This window comes from Penicillium waksmanii (assembly GCF_028829765.1).
Source record: "Penicillium waksmanii strain IBT 27052 chromosome Unknown utg000009l:1.0-4314994.0:1.0-4318279.0, whole genome shotgun sequence".
Taxonomy (NCBI): Eukaryota; Fungi; Ascomycota; class Eurotiomycetes; order Eurotiales; family Aspergillaceae; genus Penicillium; species Penicillium waksmanii.
In genome coordinates this window covers 92,417-104,008 of record NW_026643255.1, presented here as the reverse complement: position 1 = coordinate 104,008, position 11,592 = coordinate 92,417, and the positions used below count along the sequence as shown (strand labels likewise).

Below are 11,592 nucleotides of genomic sequence, written 5' to 3'. Positions count from 1 at the left end.
TTGGGCCGATTGCAGATCGAGAATCAGGTAAAAAGTATTCTTTTGAAATATCTAAGCTCCTAGACCCTAGTTGGTATTTGGTTGAGCGGCGATAGAGTCAATTTCTAAGGTTTCGTTCGTTGTTCGTCTACTCGAAACACTACTTTCTCCACTGGAATGGAAAATACTCGGCTTTGCACATAAATTCATTTTTCACTCGATGCGTAGCTAGTCGGGGAATTCGTCATCTTACTCATCCCATGTCGAGTCCAACTATGCACCTCATTTAAGCGTGACTGTGGAAAAAGTCCAGCACCGTCTTGTACCCACGCTCATACTCCTTGACAACCTCGGGATCTTCCAGATCGGAACGAGCGGCCATCCAACCGTGAATTTGCGTCGGGAATGTCTCCACGTGGTTGGGCACCGTCAGGTTCGCCTTGAAGGCCTTCACGTCATCGGCCGGTTCGTCCTTGGACGCCAGACAGACAAAAGGTACGTTGATGGCTTTGGCATCATTGGGATCGACCATTGCGGGATGGCACTGTGCAGCTGCCTTGAAGATCTTGTTATCGGCACCAACGGAGAGGGCCGCGATCTTTCCGCCCCAGCAGAAGCCCAGGATGGACCAAGATTGGAAGGCTCCGCCGGGGGCGGCCTGGTTGGCTTCCTTGACGATGTCGGGGATCTTGGAGAGAATTTTGGGAGGGGCGGCCTGGGTTTGGAAGAAGTTGCCCAGCTTTTGCTTGTGCTCGTCGGTCGTGGGGGGGTACCAGGAGATGTCGGCGGGACTGCCTTCGAAGAAATCGGGGATGTAGACGCGGTATTTCTGGTCGTTGGAGGTGGCGAGGATGTCGGCGCCTTGGATGGTTTGGTCAAAGAAGCCGAAGATGTCTACCAGTTGGATTTTTAGCGATGTATTCTGTGTCAGTTTCCAGGTGGAAGGGTAGGTAGGACTTACCGTAGATGAGCAGGATGGCCTTGGTGGCAGTCTCAGGGCCCGTGACGTCTGGAGTGGTTCAAGAGGTTAGCGTCGCGCATTGGAAGGAGAAGAGTGCACTGGAGTGTATCAAGTTCAAGTTCCACATACATGTCTTCAGGCCATTGATGGTTTGGTAGCTGCCCTTGGCCTGGTAGCCCTTGGACACGACAGGTGGGATGCTGTTGTCACGGTCAGTGGGTGTGGATGCATGGGGTAGTGGTAGTGGGTAGTCATTGGAGACGAACGAGCAGCAGGCTTTGCTAATTCCAGACATGGTGTGGTAGTGGTGGGATGTAAATGAGTAAATGAGTGAAGTGGAAGTGGAAGTGGAAGTGTTGGAAGTGCGAACTGTTGGAGTCAACCCCGCCAGATGATGTCATCGAAACATTCGAGAACAGGATGAATAGTAGTAGTAGTATTAGATTAGATGTTACTATTAGAATATAGTATGTTCAATACTAGCAAGTATTAGTCCCTCTGTCGTTCAAGTTCGGGTCCGGGTCACGGATGCCACTGGCAGAGAAGATATATAGTGCTCTGCTATGTACTAGTAGTAGGTAGCAGGTACATCTATATATCCTGCTTCCACCTGAGTTACTATACTATTACCTAGGTAGGTGGTAGTAGTAGTAGTAGTAGTAGTAGTATCATCCACGATAGCCTCTAGAATGATTATTACGGTCGAGTGTCAACAAGTCCAAGTACAAAGTTACACTGGCTTGTGCCTGGAATATACTAGGAACTTGAATACTATATAATATGTACTAGTAGTAGCTCTGGAGGATGGCCTCTCCCTGGAAATCAAGGAACGCTGCATACTACTAGTGTCTAGGTACTGCGCACCTAGCCTGAGCTTTGAACATGTAAATGTATGTAGATAATATTATACCGTATATTATCTATATTATCTATATATTCTAGAGCACTCCATCGCATCTCGTATTACCCGCAGTCGTTGCTCCATCAACCGGTGGTTTGTTTGCCGCGGACGCTCGACTCATCACTTGCTCCACTCTCAGCTCTGGGAGAAAAGGAAAAACCCCCCCAAAAAAAGAAAGAAAAAAGAAAAAAGAGAGAAGGAGAGAGAATCGAAGCAATAATATGGATGGGTCTGCTATGTACACACTACACAGTACTAGTACTTACTGCAGGTGGCTCCCCACAACCATCACCACCCCTTTCACCCACATCACCCCTCAGCCAACTCCATCACTCTGCCCTACAGACTATGGAGTACTCCGTACTCCGTACTGGGGTTGTATACCCACACTACAACAGTCAGTGCAGATCTCCCGGGTTCAGTCGCAAGGAGCACTGGCACTGGCTAGGAGAGTGCCACTGGCGATGGATCGGCAGGAGGGCGTCGACGCCAGCCGCGACGCCCGAAGCCACCGGGATGAACCGACGTGGATTTGACGATCGCATGGCTCGAGCGAGATCCACTCGCGCTGTCACATCAGGGCCAGGACCGGAGCTGGAGCCGCCTTGCATGAGACTGGAGCCCGACAGCAAATCGGCGATGGACCGGATCGATGGTGGGCTGTGATCGACGATCGTGGTGGTGATGGAGTGGTGGTGGGAGTGTGGATGGTGATACTCCCATGTTCAGAGAGTATCACCGTATGGCCTCCCCTATTTCCTGTTTTCCTACTCGTACTGTACTCCCAGCCTTTGTTTACATTGCTTTGTTCCGGAATTCGAGACGAGAGTGGTAGGCCGTCCGAGACTATTACTGTTAGCGATACGACGGAGCACTGCGACCCTCGGGTGTTTTGGACTGGAGCGATGGAGCCCTGGAGCCCTGTAGCCCTGAATACCCGAGACGCTAGAAACAAAAGAGACAAAGGATTGAGTGGAATGGAATGGGAAGAATGCACGGAGACCCTTCCGGGAGCTCCGTGTCTAAGTTTTGCCTTTTCTTTGCCCCTTTTTAAATTACTTTGCTGATATTGTCCGGACTACGGAGTCATGGGAGTGGGATTACTGTATTATTTCCTATTATTATGATTATTCTGATTATTATCTATGGTATGCAATCTTGCCCACTGCCCTGGCAGTGGGCAATTGCACGAACCCATGCAGACCCGATTGCGATGCAGTGGGGCATCCCGTGGACTCATCAAATCCCAAACTACGGAGTACGGAGTACAGAACTACGAGTAAAGTGGAAAAGGAGTCTACGGCATGCCCAGGAGAGGCTAGAGGAGACTAGGGATGCGCGGCATGCTGGAGAGGCAAAAGCACAAGCAAAGCACAGGCACCGCCAAACGGGACGGAGCGAGCGATGGATCCATCAGGTGCCAGTGCCAGGTGCCAGGTGCCCAAATCGAACTTTGCCATTTGCCTGACAGCGGGGTGTTCCATGGAAGAGAGAGAAGCGAGAGGAGGCGAGATTGATCGAGAGGCGGAGAAGTACGGAGTAGACGGAGGAGACAGAGTCTAGTCAGAGTCTAGTCAGATACGCATCCGTATAGATTTGCCATATGGGAAGTGGGGATGAAAGGATGGACCATGGATCAGGGACCATACAAGGGGAGGAAAGGAGGGAGGGAGGAGGACTCATCTCACCTTAGGTCTTACCTCTCTACCCTCTCAAACCTCTCTAACCTCTCGCTCTGTTTCGCTCCGCGATCTGGGCCCGACGACCCGGGGACTGGGGACTGGATACGAGGAACGATTGGTGGAGGAGAGTGGAGGAGAGTGGAGAGAGAAGAGAGGGTTGGTCTTAGACCGAAAGCGAGTGAAGTCTCGGGTGGGGGCCGAAAGTGGCAGATGACCGGTGAATTGGGGGGATGGACCAATCAGATGCTTCCGTCCGCTCGCCAGAGATGTCTGTTTATGCTATACGCGGTATAGTGTACACCGTACAGTGTATACTGTATACCTACGGTACACTATACAGCATATACTTTACCCACATACACATTTACTATGTGTATATACATACATATACACATATACATACACATACACCACCACCAACACCACCAGAACCCTCTCTTTTGGTCCCCTAAAACCCTAATGGTTCTGTAAATATTATTTGATAATGTTCTAGGATACTAAGACTGATACTATAGAATAGTATATCGTATATCGTATATCGTATATCCTATTCTACTATATACTCCTCGGATAGACTACTAGCTCGCGATGCTCGCTAGGAGAATCTCTTGTGTCAACCACGTTCCAGGCCCGCACCGACCGTGGGCCTATCCATTCTTTTTATTCTTTTTATTCTTTTTTCCTTATTTACTCAACTCGTTTACTCTAACCCTTCTCGTCCAGACCGATTTATTCTTTTTATAATACTATATGCTATCGCCCAAATTAACTCTGATATCTCTAGACTACCCTAGGGTACCCAAATCCCTAACTGTTCGAGTTCTCACGCTCCTCCTTATATTCTCCTCCCCCGCGCGCCTCGACGCCACGCTCCACTCTTCTCTTCTCTCTTCTAACTCTCTACACGCTCTACACTCACACCTCACCTCCCCCCCCCCATTTTATCATGCGCTCTCGACCGTGACCTCCTTTTTCCTTCTTCTCCTCCTTTTAATCTCCTGATAATCCTCTCCACCACCACCGCCACCACTCTCCACTGTCACGCAGTGCTCTCCGATCGCAACCCTCGGCGATCGACATTCGCCCCTCCTGGATCCTTCGAGCCCTTCGGGGGCCTTACCTGAAGCTCGAGATTGGTCTTTACACGGAACTGCCTCGTACGGTCTACCTGTGGCTGCTGCTGCCGTTCTTCCCTCCGCCATCCCCGAAGAGCTTTTCGCTCGCGACACCTCCAACCTGGCGACTCTCGCCGTCAATCCGTCTGCCACCCCGGCGATGGGGTCGGCCTTGGACTTATCGGCCGCCCATTCATTAACATTAAATACTCGTCGTCCCGCGGCTCCGACACTCCCCAGCTTTGAGTTGCCTCCGCCACCCTTTGCCCTGGCGGCCACCAACAACGCCAATCCCAACGCCCATAACGCCCACAACACCCATTACTCCACCAATATTCACCCGAACCAACCCGTCGGGAAGTGGTCCTCGATACCCTCCAATCTGCATCATAGTCAACACAATCTCCCCCCGGCTTCTCATCCTCCCGCCAATGTGAGTGTGGGCAACCTGCTGACACCCCCGGCCACAAACCAGTCTGGCGAGACCGCCGTGTCCCACTCACTTGCCCCAGTCTCGTCGTCCGATCTGCCGCCGACCTATTGGCCCAGCACGCCATACGGTGCTCAAGGGACGGGCACGGCGGGCGCAGGAGGGACCAGTGCCGTCTCGTGGTCTGGGATCAACCCGGCCTACTCACAACGCAACTCCTACTCGCCGTCTGGGATGGTGGGTCGTTCGGCCATCGCGATGGCTCCCGTTTCCGCGGATGGGCTGTCGCAGCCATTCGAGACACCCTCGTTGACTTTCCCACAGGCTTTGCCCGCTCCCCCGTCTTCCATGGCTCTCTATCAAGGTCACGGCCACGGCCACGGCCACGGCCACGCGACGTCGCCCGCCCCGTTGCAATCCAACGATCCCTATGGCACCCCGAAAGGACCTCCGATGTACGGTACATCGCCCCATATGCCCAGCCCGCATCAAACCGGCTTCTCCCCGATGTATGGCGGCCCCCCCGCCATGAGCCCCGCTGGATTGGGCATTCATCCGCAGGCGCGCATGTCTGCACAAAGTCCCGGCGGCCAACCGCCCCTCGCCTATCCGCGTCAACCGTGGCCATCGTACTCGCTCCCCGCCATGAATGGACCCGTCATGACCAATGTCCATAGTCCCAACAGCCCCATGTCGATGATGGGCGGCATGCAACCGGGGTTGCTGCCGGGTTTCAACAGCGGACATGTCGCCAGTGCGCAGCATCTCTATGGGGGCCATCCGCCACCTCATGGCATGCCCGCCCCGGCGGCCGATCGTCCATTCAAATGCGACCAATGCCCTCAGAGTTTCAATCGAAACCACGATCTCAAGCGGCATAAGCGAATTCATCTGGCCGTCAAGCCGTTCCCATGCTCGCACTGCGATAAGAGTTTCTCCAGAAAGGATGCCCTCAAGGTATGCTGCATATATGGAATCCACTTCTCCATATATTACCATTAAACCACCTTGGAAACCCCCCCCAACTAACTTCTCACAGAGGCACATTCTGGTCAAGGGCTGCGGCAAGGACGGCGACTCGGACTCGACCAACCACAACCCTGATCTCAAAGGAGAAGGCCACAGCGAAGACGGCAGCCCCATCCTCAACGGGCGGGTCTAGTGAATTGATCGGTTTCTGCATCCCTGTGGCATCTCCGCATCCGCCGTTGCTCCCATACCATCTACTACATACCACATACCATCTACCATCGACCATCGGGTACTCCCCTCCCCACCTGTATCTATTTTCGGGGAGGAAACGCGGACGACGGATCGGGGACCCACAGTGGCCTGGGGGAGTCGGGGATTTATTTTGATTTGATTGATATTACTGGATTTGATTTGACTTGATTTTGAAAGCTTTGTTTCTGGCGAAGGTGAACTGGGCATCTGGGATGGGCTGTGTATTTTTTTTGATCTTTGTGTTTGGTTTTTCTCCGATTCACGTTCTCTTTCCATTTTCTTTTTGTGATTGATTGATTGATTGATTACTAGCCTGACGTGTGACGTGTGTACTTGATTTCTCTCTGTGACATGATCCAGCACGCTTGGTCTTTCAAGTCCAGTGCTTTGATGGTATATAGCAACTGTGCAATTATTGACATCTCATTTCATTTCAGTTCTTGTCTTGTGTTGCTGTTACGCTTGCCCTCGTAATCCTCCCCGTTTCCCCCTCGAAGACAATGAAAGGTTATTTCGATCGATGCCACTCTACCCCTTGATATCCACTCAACATCTCGTCCCTTGCCCAGGATTGCTCTTTTCTCTCCGCCAAGCCGCTGAAGGATCTCTTTATCTACTTCTACGCCCGGTGTGGCCCTGTTCCAGTCAGATCCAGTCAAAAGGCCTGCTGCCGGCGAACCGTCAGAGGCGTTTTGTGGCACCATCGAGCGATCTGGTGGGTTTCAGATCCTGCGCTGTACTTATAACCGAGGCCTGCATTGCATTGCACTGTACGGAGTATTGTACTGCACTGCGCTGCGCAGCTGAGGACTTAACAAGCGAGCGAACATTTCCCCGTAGTGGAAGCGAATCTCCTGTTTTTCCATTCTCCTTGTTTTTTCTTTATTTTTTCGCTCCTTGCTCCTAATCCACTCTAATCCTCGTCAGAGTGCCTTCATGATGGCCGTATTCACCTTGAGCTGGGCTGTCATTCTGACAGCCGCTGCAGCATTCGCGCCGGGCTTCGCATCAACATTCTCCACCCCCCATTTGACCTATCGCATTCCAGCAACAGTCCAGAACGAATCAGCCCATGCAAGATTCGAAGTCGACACCCCCGGTGGCATATTGGGCATTCAGAGCCGACAGAGCCTCGATGCACCGATGCTCGATTCAATCAATAGCTCCGTCTTTGACTGGTGGTACTTTGATGCGGTTTCCCTGGATGATCCACGCGAATCGCTCGTCTTGACCTTTTTTACCGCCACGGCTGATGCGTTTCCCTTTTTGGATTCAACGCAGGAATCTGTGCTTATCGCCTATGCTTGGGCTTCCTTTCGCAATGGGTCTTCGTGGGCGGGTTATCTTCCTGCGACGCTGGCGACGGTTGATATTGGTGGAGAGGGAGAGGCTGATGGGAACGTTAATTCGGGGATGTGGAAGGACACTGGGTTTCGATGGAATGCCTCAAAAGAGGATCTATCTGCTTATGAGATTTTGGTGGATTCGCCAGAGTTGGATGTCAAGGGCAAATTGAGTTTCACGTCGGTTCGTCTTCTTTTCTATCTGCCTTTTCCTCCCCTTGTTCATCTGCTGACGACTGATTCAGAAAGCCCCCCCCTCATCTACCCTGTGGTATAAAGTCTGATACTACGCCGTTGCAGATTGCTCCTCACCTCGGGTGGGTGAATCTGGTACCCGATGCCGTAGGTTCCGTCGACGTGACCATCCAGGGGACTCAATTGAAATTCGAAGGCGCTGCCTATCATGACAAGGTAAATCGGCGCTGCCTCCAACCCCGCCAGAAATGATCACTGACCACAATACGAATAGAATTGGTCCGATCGAAATTTCACCGAGTCCGTCCGAAGCTGGTACTGGGGCCATGGCCGACTCGGAGCCTACTCGATTGTCTGGTTCAGTTACCTCGCCATCAACGACCCAACGAACACAACCTATGTGAGTAGCTTCGTCGCTCGTGATGGCGAGATTCTCGTAGATGCTTGCGATGTCTCGATCCTCACTGTTCGTCCCACGGGGAGCCCGAACACGACTGGTTCCCGATACCCGCCGTATGTGGGCGATATTCCAGATGGATTCAAGCTTGATTTTGTCTTGGAGGAAAATAAACGGTTAAGAGTGAATGTCTCCACGGAAACCAAAATCGCTGGGGATGGAGAGTATTATATGCGATGGACGGGGAGTATAACAGGTGAGATGGTGGAGGTGGAAATGGGAATGGGTTCATCATCCAAGTCCGTTATACGAGAGTCTTCTCTCACAGGAGTGGCGGTCTTTGAACAGTTTCACATGCTGGAGCCAGGCTCTTCTTAGCTGGTATTTTCTAGATTATATTACTAGTACTAGTACTAGTATTATCAATTGGGTTTGGCTACTTTTTCTGAGGGTATCTTGTAGTTGTAGTTGTAGTTGTAGTTGCGGCCTGAATGCCTCCGGCATCAACATCACCTTCCTTTACACTGAGAGTCTTCTTCCTTCTTCCTTCTCCTTCTTGGACACTCACACATCACACACCACACACATCATTACCCAATATGGTCCAGGATGAACTGGAGCAAATTCGCTCATAGCTCATTCGTCAGGTCCGAGTATTCCCTGAGATACTAGTACACGTTTGACTCTAATCAGCACAATACCATTCCGCACTGTCGTCTTGATATTGTCTTGAGATTCCTCGACTATTATACCCTTTTACTATTCTATTTGAGACTTGGACTCTAAACGAGTAATGGTGGAATATGAATTTTAATTGTCCAGGGAGGGGGGTACCACTAGGCAGTGGTAGGAGGTATAGATGGTTGCTGCTTCAAACTGCGAGATAGTCTGCTGGGATCGGCTGCTAACTTGAAGAAAATAGGCTACTCGGAGTACGTCCATGGATTGTTTTGCTCAAATCGAATACCTAGGCGGTTTGTGCTGTACTAGTATGTATAGTCAAGTCGACCTTGGAAAGAGGAAAAAGAAAATGGGTATCTCGCGGGATGCGCGAATAGAATTCACAACAGGGAAACAAAATAAATCCAATGCAGCCACACACGACTATTCACTTTCTCTTCCGGTCGGAAGAGTCGCCTTCCACTCATCCACCAGGCCTTGATAGTCCTCAGTGCCATACGGATGGAAGCAGCGGGCGAGCAGACCTTGTTTTCGCTCCGGGGCCAAACCGAGATCGCGCAGCATCAGGTCTAGATATGGGATGGCATCGAAGACAAAATCCGGGTTGCGGTAGCCGAACCCGCCGGGGTATCGATACCGACCAAACTCGGAGTGCAGGGCGGTCTCCCAGGCCAGGTTGATATCGTCGATATCCTCAGTCTTGATGTCTGATTGGGCACGCACGGAGGCTGGGCATTTCTCGACGGCATTTGGAGTGAGTTGGCCGCCGAAGTAGGCCGAGATCCAGAGTGCTTGCGTCTGTGCGATGAGAGTGGTGTTGATGGTCATGGTGACGCCCATAAATGCAAGAGATCGGTCTCGAACTTGTGAGAGAGGCACCATAAAGCGAGCTAGGCGAAATGGATGCGGCGCAGAGGCTTCGGCCTCGTCGTTCAACGGGCGATACTTGGGGTTGGGCGTGGGTCCATTGCGAAGACGAGGGAATCGGTTCAAGATCTCTTCGTCTGCAGCCTTGACCATCTTCTCGTCGAGAGGGTCCTTACTCCATGGGAATCCTAGTTCGCGATCGATTCCCTCTGGCAGGAATTGAAGGTTCGGAGTGGCTCGCCAACCTGTCGAACAGATCAAGCCCGAAGTAGACAAGGACTCGCCTGTTGAGAGATGCACTGTGTGATCGGAGAGATGGTCCAATTCAGCAATATGCACTTTGATGGTACCATCTTTGACAAGGTCGAAGAAGTCAGTTGGATAGTTAAGGATGGAAAGGGATGAGGCGATCCAAAAGGGAGAAATCCATGGCTGCAGCTTCTTGACCTCGTCGTGCTTGTTGAACCCGTTTAACTGCACCACATCGTCAGCCAGAACCGCCCAGAAGGCATCTACAATCTTTCTCCCCAGCCAAGTGCCGTGTAGGAACTGTCGGACGCGAGGGAATCCATCAGCCGAGCCCCAAATGCAAGGGCTGAACCACGTTAGGAACCGCGTGGTCACCAACTTCTCCAACCATTTCTTCAATGGCGTCACGTATGGGGGAGCCATCCAGTTCGGACCGTGGCCAGATTCGCGAATGATCCAATCCACCTTCATCCCCGATGTCGCACAGGCGTAGGCCGCATCCCACGCCGATTTAGTGCCACCAAAGACTGTCACGCGCTCGCCTTCGCGCAGAATACTGTCTTCGTGCTGTAGGAAGTCACGACAGTGGAAGAGCGGGGCGCCGAAAGTTTCTTGTCCGGTGAAGGTGGGTAGGTAGGCCTGCGAAGTGATGCCCGTCGCGACAATCAGCTTCTTCGTGTCGATCACCGTCCGTGAAGAGGGATCCTCGTGCGACACCACCAGCTGCCAGCTTCCGTCCAAGCGGTGCTCGGCACTCTCGACTCGCTGGTTGAGTCGAATGCGATCGATAAAGTCAAACTTCTTCGCGTAGGCCTCCAGGTACCGCTGGACAATGTCGCCGGGAATGTGTTCGCCGGGCTTCACCCCAAAAGTTGCTTCATCCATGGGGAAATCGCTATACTCGTACGTGCCGAGCATGTTGTTCGACTTGAGCCCTTTGTACAGTCGGTGTTTCGCCCAGACTCCGCCAATGGAGCTGGCAGCCTCCAGAAGAAGGACATTGCTGTCGGGATTTACTTCACGATAGGTTTTGACGGCGGCGAGCCCGCTCCAACCTGGTCGATCGACATCGGTTAGATATTGTGCAAAAGTTGGAGAGAAAAAAAAAAACGAAAAAAGAAAACAAAGAAAATCGCCGATAACAGTCGAGAAGAATACAACAGTGCAGAGCAGACCGAAATCAAAAGAAAAGAAAGCACAGGGTCACTCACCGGCGCCAATGACCACAAGATCCACGTTGTCCATTTCTTAAGGGTTGTAACGAGAGTCAACTGACCCGCGTAATGCGAAAGACAGCTTGTGAATAAAGAGGGACTCCGACACTTTTGAGCCTGCGTGCCCCTCTAGCCCAATTGCGCGAGCCTCGAACTAAGCCGTCTAGCCTCGAGGTAGGACGGTCCCCCTAGTGGCCTAGTGGGCCTGTCAAAAGGCAATTACCGGGGAAATGAATCCGACACTCCTGGATTAGGGTTGGGTCTGGCGTATCCACCTCAACAAAGTTACGTGCAACTCGTCTCTCTATGCCGTAGTCATGAAGGAGTACAGACACTGTGTCTATTGCACACCAG

At 51.9% G+C, this 11,592-nt stretch overlaps 5 protein-coding genes across 5 annotated transcripts; 3 read left to right on the top strand and 2 right to left on the bottom strand.

Moving 5' to 3' along the window:
* Positions 1–265: 265 nt before the first annotated feature.
* Positions 266–1,235, bottom strand: N7481_010402 (dienelactone hydrolase family protein; the record flags this gene model as incomplete). The annotated part of the gene is made up of 3 exons (XM_057269621.1): positions 266–873; positions 941–988; positions 1,070–1,235. 3 exons carry the CDS (start codon positions 1,233–1,235, stop codon positions 266–268), a joined length of 822 nt encoding a protein of 273 aa, XP_057116795.1.
* Positions 1,236–2,189: 954 nt separating this feature from the next.
* Positions 2,190–2,507, top strand: N7481_010401 (uncharacterized protein; the record flags this gene model as incomplete). The annotated part of the gene is made up of 1 exon (XM_057269620.1): positions 2,190–2,507. One exon carries the CDS (start codon positions 2,190–2,192, stop codon positions 2,505–2,507), a length of 318 nt encoding a protein of 105 aa, XP_057116794.1.
* A 1,766-nt stretch (positions 2,508–4,273) lies between these two features.
* N7481_010400 (putative C2H2 finger domain protein) lies at positions 4,274–6,230 on the top strand (the record flags this gene model as incomplete). The annotated part of the gene is made up of 3 exons (XM_057269619.1): positions 4,274–4,318; positions 4,571–6,025; positions 6,108–6,230. The coding sequence occupies 3 exons, from the start codon at positions 4,274–4,276 to the stop codon at positions 6,228–6,230; spliced, it is 1,623 nt and encodes a 540-aa protein (XP_057116793.1).
* Positions 6,231–7,228: 998 nt separating this feature from the next.
* On the top strand, positions 7,229–8,605 carry N7481_010399 (uncharacterized protein; the record flags this gene model as incomplete). Its single annotated transcript, XM_057269618.1, has 3 exons — positions 7,229–7,815; positions 7,881–8,046; positions 8,105–8,605. The coding sequence occupies 3 exons, from the start codon at positions 7,229–7,231 to the stop codon at positions 8,603–8,605; spliced, it is 1,254 nt and encodes a 417-aa protein (XP_057116792.1).
* A 726-nt stretch (positions 8,606–9,331) lies between these two features.
* Positions 9,332–11,269, bottom strand: N7481_010398 (uncharacterized protein; the record flags this gene model as incomplete). Its single annotated transcript, XM_057269617.1, has 2 exons — positions 9,332–11,079; positions 11,236–11,269. 2 exons carry the CDS (start codon positions 11,267–11,269, stop codon positions 9,332–9,334), a joined length of 1,782 nt encoding a protein of 593 aa, XP_057116791.1.
* Positions 11,270–11,592: the final 323 nt, after the last annotated feature.